General features: G+C 40.4%; 2 protein-coding genes across 3 annotated transcripts in view; one reads left to right on the top strand and one right to left on the bottom strand.

Moving 5' to 3' along the window:
- LOC107619516 (probable serine/threonine-protein kinase cdc7) lies at window positions 7279-13551 on the top strand. 2 transcript variants are annotated; one of them, XM_021111247.1, is made up of 16 exons: window positions 7280-7797; window positions 7899-7960; window positions 8685-9045; window positions 9103-9671; window positions 9825-9885; window positions 9976-10038; window positions 10330-10393; window positions 10474-10567; window positions 10873-10956; window positions 11045-11134; window positions 11235-11262; window positions 11497-12012; window positions 12092-12153; window positions 12332-12441; window positions 12517-12604; window positions 13112-13551. In XM_021111247.1, exons 1-16 carry the CDS (start codon window positions 7422-7424, stop codon window positions 13370-13372), a joined length of 2889 nt encoding a protein of 962 aa, XP_020966906.1. In that variant the 5' UTR covers window positions 7280-7421; the 3' UTR covers window positions 13373-13551. The 2 variants fall into 2 exon arrangements, with proteins under 2 accessions (XP_016177298.1, XP_020966906.1); XM_016321812.2 differs by having other exon boundaries at window positions 7279-7797; window positions 8685-9671.
- Window positions 13933-16203, bottom strand: part of LOC107618816 — a 4397-nt gene continuing 2126 nt past the window's right edge. Inside the window, exons 4-7 of the mRNA XM_016320984.2 lie at window positions 15924-16203; window positions 15556-15648; window positions 15080-15219; window positions 13933-14629 (exon numbers count right to left, since the gene is read on the bottom strand). The exon at window positions 15924-16203 is cut by the window's right edge and continues 26 nt beyond it. Of these exons, the coding sequence (XP_016176470.1) occupies window positions 14188-14629; window positions 15080-15219; window positions 15556-15648; window positions 15924-16203 (955 nt within the window). The 3' untranslated portion in view covers window positions 13933-14187. The remainder of the gene's footprint in view (window positions 14630-15079; window positions 15220-15555; window positions 15649-15923) is intronic.

Raw genomic sequence — 16203 nt, 5'->3', positions numbered from 1 at the left:
GGTGAGTGCCCTGAGGATGCAGATGAGGAGACTGTGCGCCGATATGCCCGTGCGTACATCATGATGTTGTTGGGCACGCAGCTGTTTGCGGACAAGTCCGGGAACCGGATTCACATCAAATGGCTTCCGTACGTAGCGAGGCTGGAGGAGCTGGGTACCTACAGCTGGGGTTCTGCAGCACTGGCTTGGTTGTACCGGTGCATGTGCCGAGTGGCGAACAGACATGTCGTCAAGTTAGCGGGCCCGCTTCAGCTACTTCAGTCTTGGATCTTTTGGCGCTTTCCTCGGTTTAGGCCTACAGGATATGAGACGTTGGCCGTTGGTCTCGAGGTACTAGAAGCGGCCTTCTCTATTTCAATTTTACACACAACACTGCATTTCATTAATAGTCTATTGCATACTCTAAACACATATTTCAGTTGATGTAACACATGTGTATGTTGCAGATGGTCAGGTTACAACCCTTCCGGGAGCGAGAAGGGTCCTAGAGTGGCGATGTGGAGGCTCAGGATAGACCGGTTACAGGACAGGGAGGTGAATATGCTAGTTAACAAGTGTCCTTTTATAAGCAAGCTTTTCGAGTTGGTTCCAACAGTTGCCCTGACAAGGGTGGGTTCCTTGTGTTGTGCAGTTTATATGGATACCGTACAGTAGCCCCGACGTACTTTAGGTTCTGCATCCAGAGGTTTTGGAGCCTCGGCATATAGCGTTGTGGCGCTCTGTGACCGCGCTGATCTACTTTGTTGTCATAGAGTGGCATAAGATAGATCGTGTTCTTCCGCAGTTTGGAGGGGTACAGCCCCCTCCGCTTCCCGCATTGAACATCGACTTTCTGATGTCCAAGGACGGGAGAGGTGGCGATCGGTGGTTCCCGTCTTATTTGCAAAAGTGGCATCTCTACTGGGACTCTCGTCAGGAGAGTGTGCTGAGGTTCGACGTTGTTGCCAACCCCGGACCGTCGCATGAGTTCCTTGAGTGGTGGAGTCAGCATGGGAAGAGGTTCTTATCTCCGGACACGCAGCTGGGGGATCCAAGAGCAGTTTCGGTTCCAGTTGAGGCGTCACAGCGGGGTCCGGGGCGAGTTCCTGACATGGATCGTCCTGAGGACGTGCCGGACAGGCGTAGGGTTGAGAGGAGGATGGGTGTGGGGACACGGCGGAGCCAGCGTGAGTTTAGGTGGCCTGATCATGCTATGGACGATGATCACGACGCCGGTCCCGTTAGAGGCGGACGACGAGTCCAGGGAGGTAGGGCGAGGGGGCGTGCTGACCGTGGGGACGACGACGAGGATTAGCATGGGCACGTTGGCGGGGGTGGTTCAGGGGCTGTTGCAGCTGCGGGTACTAGTACACACGATGGCGGTCATGGGGGTGAGTGGTATGGTACAGGGATGGGTGACGGGGCTGACACGGGTGACGCTGGACTTAGATCGGGCCCTCTTGGACATTACTTCGTTGGTGTGCCAGCCGATGACCAGCCTGAGCAGGGGGGTACACCTTGGGTTATCCCAGGATCACAGTGGTCAGACTTTATTGGGTCAGACACGCTTGTTGGGGACTTCGGGAGTCCACGCTTCCTAGAGGAGATCACCGCCATCATGCAGGGGGACGTCACTCCCCGCAGTGGTGGTCAGACCTCAGGCACACAAGCCCCATTAGATGTTGATCTGAACGAGCCTCCATAGTCATCCGGTGGTCACCAGTTCTGTCTCAGAGGTACCCCTCCATCCGCCTTCACCGCTGCATCAGAGTCTGTCGCAGGGCTGGCTGCGGCACCCCTGCATGTTGCGCCACCTGCACAGCCTTCCCCGCAGGAGGATGGGGATGACATCGAGGATGAGGAGCCGTTTATCCGGCGAGGTCAGAGGGCACGGGTAGCCCGTCGCTGTGGTACTGAATCGCATCTGTTTAGATGATTCACGTTTCATGTATTTTGTTCCCTATGGTTCAATCATGTATGATAGTGATATGTACTTTTCTTGTTATGTTGTAGTCTGTTTACCTATGTTATTTGTTATTTGTGTTGTGGGACATTGACTATTTATAATCATTGAATCATGAAACAGTTTAGTGTTTACCTTTACTTATTAAAATTTGCATCGACGGAACTTGTAGCAGTATTCATAATGAAAGACAACATATTCATTACTACTCGCAACAATCAAAGTACAATGTATATAGATCAAATAGTTACATACGTGCTCAAACATTGCATCTAACAGGAAAACTAAAATGTAAATAATACTAACACTAACAACATGCCCACTAATGGCGCCCTGTCTGAGACGATCCTCCAACCTGTGAGCAACAACGTCGTGTGTGTCCGGGTTGGCGACATAGGCCGCACCTCTTTGGCCGATTCGGATCTGCCTCGTCCATATTCGTCCGTATCCTTGTGGATCTAGGACGACCCTCTCTCGCACGCCTCTTGTCAGGGTCCGGAATCACCGTGGGCCCGTCGTAAGGTGGCCAGAAGCCCTCCGGGATCGGAGGTGTGAATCCCATCCGATACACACTGAACACCGAGCTAATCTGATAGACGCTGTGAACGTAAGAGGTCCAGGTGACCCGTGAGTAGGCACAGCATGCAAGTGCGTGCTGACACGGGAAATGAAGCGCCTGGAAGTACCCGCAGTCACATGTCCGCGAGGCAAGTGATACTCTGTAGGCACCCAAGGAGAAAGAACCAGTCGGAGTGGTCTCTGCTACGGTGAACTCGGAGTTATCCCGGTCATACAACGTCACCGTGAAGCACCTGGCCGTCTTCAAGTTGGCCTCAATACACTTCACCAAATGCTGACTGAATTGTTGTCCGGTTCCCATTTGGGCCTCAGCCTCTCTCCCCTTGCGAACAAAGAGTTCCGCAAGCCTACAATATGTTGCCTTCACTAGGGATGCTACAGGGAGATTTCTGACCCCCTTGAGGATTGAGTTCACACACTCGGAGATGTTCGTCGTCATGTGACCGAATCTCCGCCCCTCATCACGATGTTGAGTCCACAAGGAGTAATCAATCCGGTTCGCCCACTCACACATCGCCGGGTCTTCAGACCGCAGAATATCAAACCAGTAATCAAATTCAACCTCGGTCTTCGCATACGCCGCATTCACTAGAAGCCTCCTAGCGTCTTTGCCCTTGAAGGTAAGGGCAAAATTAGCCGCTACGTGTCGTATGCAGAATGCACGGTACGCAGATGGCGGTAACCAAACTCCGTCAGGGGCCTCAAGCGCAGCCTTGATGCCGTTGTGCCTGTCCAATATAACCAGCAGACCGGGCTGCGGGGTCACGTGCTGTCGAAGGTGCGAGAGAAAGAATGTCCAGGACTCTGCATTCTCACCCTCTACTAGTGCGAATGCGACAGGTAGAATGTTGGAGTTCTCGTCCTGTGCAATCGCGATGAGCAACGTTCCCCCATACTTCCCATACAGATGTGTGCCGTCAATGCTGACTAGCGACTTGCAATGACGGAATGCCTTGATGCACGGAGGGAAAGTCCAGAAAAGTCTGTGGAAATACGCTTGAGACTCATCCACCTGTCCTCCAACTCGAACCGGGCTCGTCCTGAGGACCGCAACACTTCCAGGCATCGTCAGCTGGACACCCAACACCCACCTAGGTATGTCGTTGTATGACTCATCCCAGTCACCGTAGATGAGGGCAATAGCCTTCTGCTTTGCCATCCATACCCTCCTGTAAGTCGGCCTAAAACCAAAGTGCGCTGCCGTGGCGTTTAGGAGCACCTTTATGCTCACGGATGCGTCAGCCCTAACCATTGGCATAATGAACGCCGAAATCACATGATAATCCAAACTCCTGTGGTCACTCGAGATGGATGTGGACAGGCAAGTGTGAGGTCCGTTGTACCGTTTGACCTCCCAAATGCCCTTGCGCTTCCGGAGACTCAGTCGAATCAACCATGTGCACCCATTCCCAAACTCGGAACACTTGCCCACATACCGGCGGTGATCGGACTCCAGCACCTTGTACTGTACCCCTCGCCGGATGCTGTAACGCTTCACACTTAACAGGGCCTCGTCTTTATCCTGGAATTGCTGACCAACCTGGAACTCTGTCAGACCAGCAGTCCCTTCCGCATCTCTAGCTCCGAATCCAACAGCGTGCCCTAAAACCCCCTCAAGCCTCATGGCGTCCAGGTCCAACGAGGAAAAATGTGGTGGATACTGCTGTGTGCCAGAGCTAGAACCACCGCCCGCCAATGCAGGACCAGTCGCTCCAACCTCGTCGCCGCTGTCATCCTCAATCGTATCCGGCTCGACGTCGTCCTCATCTGCATCACCCAAGACTCCGTCTCCGACGCCAACCGGTGGAACGCCCTCTAAAGCGTTCGGCAGAATATCAAAGGATCCTACCTCGTCGCCTACGCCGTCATTCAGATCAACAGCAAAAGACGGGGAGGCGACAAGTTGGACCGCTGGCTCGTACACTGGGACGGAGGAAGAAGCCACGGCAGCCCTGGAACTGGAACCAGCTGCCGTGGCTACATTGGTTGTATTCCGGTTCGAACCCCCTGAGCTGGATACCACATCAATAAGCTTTGCCAGCAATTCTGGTGTCCTCACCTCCGGAAACTGCCTCCGACAAAGAAACATGACTTGTAGGTCCTCATCACTACCAATCGTGAGACAATCATACTTCACCGTATCGTGCAGGATCGTGACTGGAATGCGATAGAAAAACTTCTTAACCCGCTTCGCACCTTCCAAGCCAAGTTTCATCAGCACAGATCTAACAAGGTCATCATAGCTTGTCGTTGGATTCACGACAATACAGAGAGGATCCTTATCTGTGAACTTCACTCCGGAACGAGTTTTCCTCTTAATGGATCCTCGGTGAACCAGAACAACAAAACTCTCCTCACTAGCCATCTTACTCCATCTAATGAGACCAACTCACGCTTAGAACGGTTATATAGAGGTCTCTCTCCCACTAATTCGAACCAACCCGGTTCGAATTATGGTTTGTGTAATTCGAACCAGCCCAGTTCGAATTACTGAGGCCGGACTCTCTCTATAATTCGAACCTCTCTGGATCGAACTATGTGCACCCAAGGTTCGAACCTACCTGGTTCGATTTATGAAGAAAATTTAGGTAATAATTTGAACCATATTAGTTCGAATTACACTCAAAGTTCCTCTCCACCTAATTCAAACCACCATGGTTCTAATTACATAAAAATAGCGTTTAACTTATTGCTGAAACGATTTTCAATTTGGCATATTTACGTTACACATTTCTTGCCTTGGCTTATTAGGATTTTTTATCCTCAAATAATAACAATCGATTAGTATTCTTCTATTGTTAAAATTTCATATATTTTTATAGTGTTATCAAATGTAGACAAAAAACATGCTTAGACAAAAAACCGGAGAACATTTTGAACTGAATTTGTAGGGTGCGCCAGGCCCATGCAGCAGTGTAAGGCTTGGGCGACGCTTGACAGGCCCAGTAGCAAGCTACTGTAATGGCCCATCACCCTCAAAAAATAAATTTAATATCGTGTGAGCCAATGGCCCACATATCAGATATTAAACTGATAAGAACAGATACTACACTTGATCTTAGCCAAAAGGCCGAGAAAGGTATGCTTTAAAACATCAACAATTTTTTCTTTTATGCTAACGCCTTACCTCTTTGCTATTTCGTCTCAGCGATGTAGGACATATGGTGAGGATGTAATAATATAAAGAAAAAGAAAACACTACCCACATAGCTCCCTGACATACAGCAATGTTGTGTTACTCGTGTTTTGTCCACTATTTCTTCCTAATTAACATTCTCTTAGTTCCCTTATGATAGAGATCCACAGATGCAGGAACTAGATTAAGTAATATCTATGAGTCTTTTTATGCAATTCTTCAGGCTCAGCCTTGGTTCTACACTTCTACTCATCATTTCAAGTTTTCAACAGATTTTTGTCCTGCTAAGTAAAGTGCCTAAGTGCATTGCTTCCTTCCTTAATAGCTGATATATTTCTCGTTGGCATATGGTATAGCCTCAAGGACATATATATGACTAGTGAACAAACTTGATTACAATACTAACATTTGAACACTTTAAACGACAAAATTTAGTAAGTGAGAAATTTTAATATGTGATGGTGCCTTTATTTATATACAAATATTGGTACTTTTGATTTAATGGTAGGCCTTTTAATTTTAAAACAAAATAATTGTAGTTAATGAGACACATGACAATTTTTTTAGAGCGATGATACTAGATAAACAAAAAAAAAGTCAGCATTTTTGTTTTATTTGTATTCATTAATTGTTACTTGAATTAATAAATATTAAATAAGACTAATTTAGTAATTTTAGCTATTTTTTAATTTATTTTTTTGTTACGAAACATTTCTGTTTTTAAAGCATCTACAATCTTGAGTTTTAGTTCAATTTTATTTTACGTCTTATAAACTGATTACATCAATATTTGTGAAATTATATATTATAAATATTAATTTGAGACTAATTGTGAGATTTATCATCCAAATATTTAGTTTTATGTTAATTTAAATTTTATACAATATGGTAAATTTTAATTAATTATCCATAAAAATAAAATAGTCTCTCTAAAATAAGACCGATCTCATTTTATCAATTATTTTTAGTACAAAGTGATAATTTAATATTTAATTAAGAAAAAAGATAAGGACCCAACTACAATAAGCCAACTCAAATTAATTTTTTTATTTCTAATTTTTGAAATTCTAAAAATTAGGATAGTTTTTTTTTTTAACAAACTTATTTTTTAATTAATTCAAAACTCAAAATTATCCACAAAAATAAAATAGTCTTTAAAATGAGACCTCATTTTTTTATTAATAATTTCTAATATAAAATAAAATTTGAAAGCATTTCACTTCATATACAATTATACAAAACAGATTTAGAATTCTAAAAATACTCCATTAAAATTGTTCTTAGTTACACATATCATAAAATTATCTATATCTATAATTATGTAAGGTATTGTAATAATCGTTAAAAAAAAAAAACTTTTAAGTGAGACAAATTAGCTCCACAATTTACATGACTAGTGATTATAATTATAATAAACAAAAAGAAAAAGGCAATTACTCAGGGTGAAAAACTGAAAATTGTTAATAATCAAATTAGAGGTTTAGTAAGGGCCCGTTTAGTAAAGCCACTAGAAAAAACCAGACTTTTTTTGTTTAAGTAGAAAAAAAAAAGCCCAACAAGAAGGAAAAATTTTATTATGAAAAAAAAAAGGAACAAGCGGGAAAATCTCTGTGTTTTCACCCAAAAACTCAAAACCCCTCCAAAAACAAACTCCTCTATTCTCTTCTTCATTTTCATTTTCATTTCCCGCGCCTCTTTCTCTCTCTCTCTCTCGACTTCACCTCGCAGACGCTACACGAAACAGATCCGAATCAACAATCCACCATGCTCACATCAGAACCCGATCCCATTCTCACCGAGAAATCATGGCATCTCTTTTCCCTTCTTCTTCAAATCGGCCACCCCGTCCACCCTCAACTTCTCGCCTCCTACTGCAAGCTCTTCCCCACGTGCCCCGACTTCGTCAGGCACGTGACTTCACTTCCTCGCTCCCCGATCTTACTCAATGCTAATGGACTCGTTACTCCTTCTGCCGACGCCGTTAGCGCCATTGGAAGGTTCGTAACTGTTTCCATTGACCGCCGTTTTCTGTTTCGGAACATTCCAGAATGTTCCGGCTGGTCCAAGAAACGGAAGGTGGCTACTGACATGGTTAAGTTTCCTGCTGCTAAGAGGAGGTTGTCTTTCACTTCTGCCGGAGGTATGAGATTTTTTATTTAATTGTTATAATTATTTCGAATTAGTGTTGTTTCAATTTGTTCTGATGTGTGTGTTGATGACTGCTTTTGATTTTGATGGTAGTGGTTGAAAGAGATCAGAGGAGATTAACAGTTGGCGATGGGGTTCTAGAAGTATCTTTGGAGGTATTCGCTTTTTTGCTTTGTGGATTTTTAGTTTATTGTTTGAAATTGTTGGTTTTCGGAATTAATTTTGATGTATGTAAAAACTTTCGTAATTTAATTATGTGTTTTACTTATGTACGCAAGTTCTTGACTTTATCAACTACTAGGTTCAAAATCACACATATAATGGCATATGATTTTGTTTGGTGGTAATATATTATAAAATCATAAGGAGTTTGTAGATTTTGTTAAGGGTAGTAGCTTGTTGCTTCTGAAAGATATGAGAAGAGAATAATGATAGTCAGAAATGATAAAAGAATACTGAGCAAAAGCCAGGATAGCTTCACTATTAGATTCATCGTTTGGTCTTGAGCTTTTTCTGTTTTGGATACTAATTAGTTATTAAAAAAAAGATTTCATTAATTGAATCTGGAGCTTATTAGCCTTTGGTTTGTTATTGTTCTGTTGCAATTTGAACGGAAGTTAAAAATACTATACATATATACTTGATGGTATAGTACTATAGCTAATTGCCAAGTTTAGCTCTGCACTTTATTTGCAATATATTTTTTTTTAACTTTAATGTTAGATAGAAAGGGAAAAAAAAAAAAAAAAGAAATACAACAGCCATTAGATTGAAGTAATTATTATATGAGCATTAGATCTGTAAGATCTTTTATTTATCTGTCATTGTATTCTGTGCTGAATATAATGACAAGCTTTGGGAGTTTACTTTTACATGCAGAGTTATGCGCCTGATGCAAAGATTATGACGAGAAACAACTTCCCTGCACTGAAATTTGAATCAGCAAATATGGATATTGAGAGTGCTATTATCCCTTTGCGCATCATTGAAAATGGGGAGTGTTTTGATTGTCCAGCACCAAATTTTGTCGTGACTGGTAATAATACCAGCACAATCACATTCCGGGGAGAGGTTTCTGGTCCTGTAACTAAAGCTAGTGATAGTTTGTTCATAACTGGAAGTGAGTTAACTTGTAAGAAGGAAACAGGTACAGATTCATTCATGCAATCTAATCTCTCTGTCAACCATGCTCAGTCAACTGGTTTCCAAGATACCTTACTTTGCAATGAGACCCTTGTTGGTAACATTGAATTTGGTTTCCAAGATACCTTACTTTGCAATGAGACCCTTGTTGGTAACATTGAATTGGGAAAGAAAATGGACAACTTTGACGCACTAGGGAGTGAATTGGTTGAGCAAAATAATATTGGTACTGCAGATAATATTTGTAAAACTAATACAAGCAAAGATCCAATAAGTGAATCGAAGAATGAAGATGAAGGCTTGCAAGTGGAAATTGATCCAAAGAAAGGGGTGATTGGTTTTGGCATGGAGAAAGAAAAGGAAGATGTATTTGAGAGGGGCCATATTGCACTTGTTGCAGAAGAACTAAAAAATGGTGTGGAACCAGAAAACCATGTATCTTTGTTAAATTTGGACAACAAAAAGTGTACAGTGAGAAACATGGGGACTTCAACTCCAAAGCAGCTTCTAAAATCTCCTTCCATATCAAAGGAAGGACAGAGGAATGATTTGCAACCAAAGTTACCAGTCCTCACAGAGTCACTAGCCTGTAACATATCTAATAAAACTCCAGAAGATGTTGATCAATGTAGAAATGATCAGACTCAGAAATGGCTTCAGAAGCCCAAGCGAAAGCAAAACCACAAGGAGAACCTAGTAGAAACTATCTCCGTTACTCCTAAGGTAATCTCCTTACCTCCTATAGCTTTGAATATCTTGTCCTTTTATAGTTACATGCCTGTTTTAGGATGTGCTCTTTTAGTATTTTTGACTAGTTGCTTAAGATGTATAGTATATATGTTGGCATGACTCGTTGTGGTTATCTTGTTAAATCAGGTGGAGAAAAAAGCACATCCATCTTTTGAAGCCTTTACAATAGAGGAAGAAGAAGGTTCAGGTACCAGTCATCAGCCTCTCCTGCATTTATTTACTGATGATTCAAACCCATATCAGAATTGCATTGAAATTTCTTCTTTTTCCCATCCAGGTGGTTATGGCACTGTTTACCGCGCCCGCAGAAAGACTGATGGAAAAAAACTTGCAATAAAATGTAAATAGCACGTGTTCCACACTAATTATGTGATGTGCAATGTGCATCTGTAATTATGATTGTTCTTATAGAAAAATGATAAAGGAAAAGTTATCTGTTTCTTGCATAATAGTAGCTGAAAGTGTGGCTATTTTTTTTTTTCTTCATGAAATCTAGTTCATACATATTCCATTCAATTTCCAATTTTTAATGGAAAATGGAAAGAATTGTTTCAATGCACATTTTTGTTATTACTATGCACTGCATAATGGTTCTTAAGAAATTGATGCTATAATGCATGTGGTTTTACAGGTCCACATGATAATGCTCATAAAAACCATATAAATAATGAGCGAATTATGCTTGAGCGTTTTGGGTAAGTATACGACATGATACTGTGTTATATTTAAGCTGCAATCCAAGCTGCTTTTTTCATTTTCTATTTTCATCATACAGGGGTAAAAGCTTCATAATAAAGTTTGAAGGTTCTTTCAAAAGTGGCAGCAGTGACTGCTTTGTTTTAGAACATGTTGAGCATGACAGACCCGAGGTTAGTTGAACGTCTCATATCTTTTAAACATTCATATTAAGTGAATTTAGCTCAGGACATGAATTTTCTGGTAAACCTTCTCAATTTTAAGTTGGTTAGCTCATGAAAAGACTCCTAACCTTCTTTGGGCTTCAATTTTAGCAAAGCTAGTTTTTCCCTTCTTATCTTTGGTTTTGGAAACATGCTGCAGATGAATTATATTCTATTGATTTCAAATTGATTTGATTATGACTTATTAGAATATTCCTAGTAACTTTAGGATTTGTGTTTGATGGATTTAATTAAGTTTCCCTTCTCATATGTAGGTTTTGAAAAGAGAAATTGATATAGTTCAGCTTCAGTGGTATGCATATTGCTTGTTCAGAGCCCTTGCTTGCTTACACAAAGAGGTGACTTCTTCCCCTTTTAATTTCAGAGTCTCATATGGATGAAGGATAGTATATGAAATTATTCTTAAATTTAAAATTCTAAATGTAGGGAGTTGTTCATCGAGATGTTAAACCTGGAAACTTCCTCTTTTCTCGAAAGCTAAGCAAGGGCTACCTCATTGATTTCAACCTTGCCATGGTGAGGTTGCCTCTCTTGCTACTCTGTTTCTTATATGTGATTTAGGTGCAATCATTTTCTAAATATAATCTGATTATTTTTTGTTCGTTTTTTTTTTCAGGATTTAAAGCAGAAGTACAACAGTGGAAGTAAGCTTGCCATTCACTTAACTCTTATTCTTTAGACAAATGGGAGAACTGACTGAATCCATGACTGTTTTAAAATCGATTTTAAGTTGTCCTAACACAATTAGATTCCAGTTTGGCTGCTTGGTGATATGTATAAATATGCTAAGCATGTCCTCCCTAAAGCATATTTGTTTGCTTCAGTTATTTCTTGGTTACTTTTGCTAATTTTAAAGACCAATTATGACATATGATCAGGTAAATCAAAACTAGGCCTCGATACATCAAACAATGTGCCTGTACCATCTGGCTCCCGCCCATTGGCCCATGAAAAGAACAATGGAGGAAGGAAGTCCATGACATTCAACAAAAGGGAATTGGCAGATTATAAGAAAAATTCTGAACTTATTAATAGGCATGCAAAGCAGAAAGCTTATGCTGGTTCTCCGAAAAACTGTGTTGGTAAGACCGGTGGAAATTTACTTAGAGCACAAGGAACAGAGGGCTCGGGTATAACCTCGGCAAAAGATGTTACAAGCACTCGGACTGCTTCTGCAGAAAGGCTCAGGGAGCCCCTGCCTACCCAAGGAAGAAAAGGGCTTATCAGTTTTCTGCATAATTCTGTGCAATCTGCAAGCAATAGCTCCATTAAAGGTCCTTCTTCCCAAAGGAAAAGAGTAACTGCCCCTTCAGGCAAGGTAGATGGCAAGATGGTTTATCTTACACCGATGCCTTTACATTCATCTGTTGCCGCTGGGTTATTGAGAAGCAAAGGTGTGATTCTTATATCAACTTCTGAGAAATGGTATTACTGCCTTCTATGTACCAACTAATTATTTCCCTCAATTTCCAGGAGATGGAAAACTCAAAAGAGAAGGTTCATGTGTCGGTACTAAGGGATTCCGTGCTCCTGAGGTAAGGTCTTGCTGTCATTTCTATTTCTATTCAGTATTCACTTATATCTCTCTCACTGATAGACTTAAAAAGGATATGGAAACCCCCTTAAAGTTGTTAATTTTTAAATGCAATTTTAGTGTTCTTTAAGTAATGGCTGGTTTTGTCTCGGTATTTCTAATTCAAGATGTTTCTGCAGGTTTTGCTTAAGTCTCAGTTTCAGGGACCAAAGGTTGATATTTGGTCAGCTGGAGTTACTTTGCTTTACATGGTGATTGGGAAGACTCCTTTCACTGGCGATCCAGAACAGTAAATATCAGCTGCAAAATTCATTTGGATGTTTGATCTGTCTTTATCTCTCTGCTGATCAAATTGTTGTTGCAGGAATATAAAAGACATTGCTAAGTTACGGGGCAGTGAAGAGCTTTGGGAAGTTGCAAAGCTACATGACCGTGAAATATCTTTTCCAATGGTAATTCTTATTTGAAAAATTCTGCGTATAAGCTGCAAAGAATCCGTACAGAAATTAAAATTTTCAATTTCTTTTCTAATTAGTATAAGGAATAAAATAATTATCAATGAAATACTTTCTCTTTAGAATTCAAGCACTAGTTCATATTACCATTAAAAAAATAAAGGCAGTAGCTAGGGTCAACTATATGGATCTGAAGACGTCATCATGTAGTATCTATGGATTGGGATACAAGAAAGTCTTACGTCGGCTGTTGTAGGCCTAACACTACGTAGATCCAAAGACGCCATTGCGTCGCAGACATGCATAGGGATGATTTAATTGTATTGCCATTTGGATAATGTTTAGAGATGTCGGGTGGCTGCTTATAGCTCTAGTCACTTGCAAAGTATAACAAACACATCTCTTAATTTTCAGAGAAACAGAAGAAAAAATGAATACAATATGTTTAGTTAATATTTGTCTACTGTCTATAAGTAATCTTTGTTAATGTTCCTTGGATTTCAGGAGTTACTAGATGAACGGTACTTGCAAGCATGGGACATAGAAAAGTGGTGCAAGGTCAACACAAGGAGACCCGAGTTAGAAATCCCCAAATCATTGTTTGATCTAATAGATAAGTGTCTGACAGTGAATCCAAGAAATAGGGTCGGTGTTGAAGAAGCTTTAAGGCATGAGTTCTTTGCTTCATGCAATGAGACTATGAGAAAGGGAAGGATGATAAGAAGAGGTATCAGCTCAGATACTGCAGCTTCAAGCTCATTATGAGATCAGTTTCATAAAACTGAGTATTCTTTTTGGTAGCAACCAGTGTTATAATTAGTTACAATATTTCTTTGACCTCTTTTCTTCTTGTATACCTCAGAAATGTATATATGACTAACTAAGGGACAATTGAGTTCATGTTAACTTGAGGGGAAGATAAATGTAAGAATCTAGTGTATCCACATTTTTTGTTGTAATTTTCTTATTTTATGTAAAATTCTTTCTAAAACCTTTTTACAATAGACAGTCTTACTGAAACAATGTTTCTCCTTAGCATTGGTTCAAACTTGCTATAATTTTTCATGCAAGCTCTATATTTTCTTTTTCCAATTTACACCGAGACGCATCATTTTTTTCATTCAACAATTGTATTATTGTAATTTCATGGAAAAAAAATTTATGAAATAACCCTATCAGTTGGATGATTGAATGGAAAAAAAGAAAGAAATCAAGAAAAATTGTATAAAAAAAGGAAATAAATTATGTATAAAATTTTTGAGTTATTTGAAGAATATTCAGTTTTACCAATTTTTTTAAATTCAGTAAAATTTAAAAATTGTTTATTTATTACCCATTATTAGCTCTATTAACTACTATTACATGACTAACTGAAAGATGATACATGCATGCTATTTTGAACATTATTACAAGTAAATTTGATATAGCTTTGGATGTTAGTATTTCTCATACTAGCCAATTTACAAAGCCTCTAATCCTTGGTTAAAACCTGTTGCTAGTCCCGGCTAGATACTGCTATGTTCGCACGGTGGTCTAAGGCGAAGTAGTGGTCCTTCTGTCCATTACGGATGAGGCGCGACTTACTCATGGCGTGGTGGATTAGTCCATCTTCTTTTTACCTCCGATTTCCATCTCACCTCTTTGAGTTTTCCATCCAGGCCATAGTCTCTTTCCATCACAAGGTTGATTCCTTCGTCGGAGTACCAACCAACTCCGATGCAAAGAATCCCATCCTTGTCAATGTCGACGTAGCAAGTTACACCCCCAGGAAGCCATAGCATGGTAACATCTTGCATGTCAATCTGCTCCTCCTCGCCAAAGTAGTTGCTCTCGGGGAGGCTCCGCTTCTTTAAGGTTTCGGTACAAAGGTACACATATGGGAAGCCATTTCTTTCTTCAACCTCAGTTTCCTCGCCGTACACTGGAGTGGCACTAACCTCAAACACTTTCCATGACCCCATCAGCTCCGATGGCTTGGTTCGCTTTCTTTGAGAAAACGGCTCCACATCAAACTCCATATCACTGTTTCAAACAGCAACTTGACATTAAAAACATGCATCCGATGGAGATCCATGCCAAGTTGCATTTCTTATCTTTTTTACTATAGGGAGCTAATAAGTGCTCTTACCTCTTAGAACATTAGTTAACGTTTTCATTGTTGGTAAATTTTTTAAACATCCAATACAATAAATGCATGGGAAACCAAAAATATTTATTCTTCCAGGACCGAAAAGACAAAAATTACCCACAAAAGAACTAAAATTCTTACCGACATACTCAAAAGACTAGCACTGTTAGATACATCCACTTAAATGTCGAACTTTAGTTACTCACGCTTGGGTGGATGTGTCCAACATAGCAACTCTTTCGGGACAAGGGTATTTTTGTCCCAAAGTTATCTATGTTGTGATAGTAATTTAGTTCATTCGAGAAGCAATGCTTCGTAATCACAAATGTAAGAAAAAAATATACCTGTGGTGTTTGATAGAAGCAGGACTGACCCATTCCTCTTCATACACAGCAACTCTCATTATCTGTATGTCCGAACCGCCATTGTTGAATTCTATAGTATGGACGATACGGATCCTTTTATGGCAGCCTTTAACCAAGCACTGAAAAAGAACATAAATGAAAATATCTTAACTCTAACTGGTAAAATATTAACTGGGCATATATCAACTTCTTTTCATAAAATCCATGATCAAAGGAATACTGGTTTAATAGTTTTAGGTTTCTATCACTAACACCAGCCATATATTATATATAAGAACCTTACAGTTAAAACAACCAGTGCTGAATATCAAACTCACAAGTTATCACAACTGCCAGCAATAACATTAACATGCACTTTGTAAACTCGAATAAAAACCATAAATGGATGATCCGTGTACGAACACCAGAATACGTTATATAAATATGATATTCTCCAATGTGCATGCCAAGCTTACTTGTTCAAACTTGAAAGTCGGTGTCAGATAGTACTTTGTCGCATCATCTTCGCCCACCGGGATATCTACAGGTCCCCTAGAATAAGATCCATCCTGCAATTTTCAAATCACAATTAGTAGTGAGTAGTAGTGTGTGCAAATAGGGGGTTGTTACTTGTTAACCTTCTCCGTGTCTTTTTGGCGAAATAGAAAGATAGCAGCAGCAACCACAAGGGCAGAGGGGGTTTGACAGAAATACTCCCTGTTATTTACTACATAACTTACTTTTACGGGTCATCCTTATGACGATGAACACTTGCAACAAATTATCGCATCTCTGCCAGTAAACCTTAAAAGTAATCATCAGATACTAAAGGGAGAAATCTTACTTCAAAGTAAACAAGGCCAGGTTCAGAGCCCATGACATCTTCTTCCATCACATCACTTCGTTCAAAGTCAAAGGACTCAAATGCAGGCAAAATATGATTTTTTGAATTTCCACCAACACTATGCTTCCTAATTGTTTGCACGTTACCAGCATCCAATCCTTCTTTAGCTTCAGTATTGCCTTCAAGTTGCTGTGGTATTTCACCGTAAGGATTCAAAGTCACCCAATTAACCTTTCTCTGGATTTGAGATGTATGTTCGCCAGAAGGTGATGGCATAGCC

The sequence above is a fragment of the Arachis ipaensis genome, chromosome B09, assembly GCF_000816755.2.
Source record: "Arachis ipaensis cultivar K30076 chromosome B09, Araip1.1, whole genome shotgun sequence".
Lineage (NCBI taxonomy): Eukaryota > Viridiplantae > Streptophyta > Magnoliopsida > Fabales > Fabaceae > Arachis > Arachis ipaensis.
The sequence above is the reverse complement of the archived record's forward strand: the minus strand, read 5'-3'. Positions and strand labels throughout refer to the sequence as shown.

Excerpts from the sequence above, each read along its gene's own strand:
- LOC107619516 (XM_016321812.2), top strand. The coding sequence starts at position 7,422 with ATGCTCACATCAGAACCCGATCCCATTCTCACCGAGAAATCATGGCAT. Across the intron at positions 9,886-9,975 it reads AGAGGAAGAAGAAGGTTCAG|GTGGTTATGGCACTGTTTAC; the intron begins GTACCAGTCATC and ends TTTCCCATCCAG. Across the intron at positions 10,957-11,044 it reads TTGCTTGCTTACACAAAGAG|GGAGTTGTTCATCGAGATGT; the intron begins GTGACTTCTTCC and ends TTCTAAATGTAG.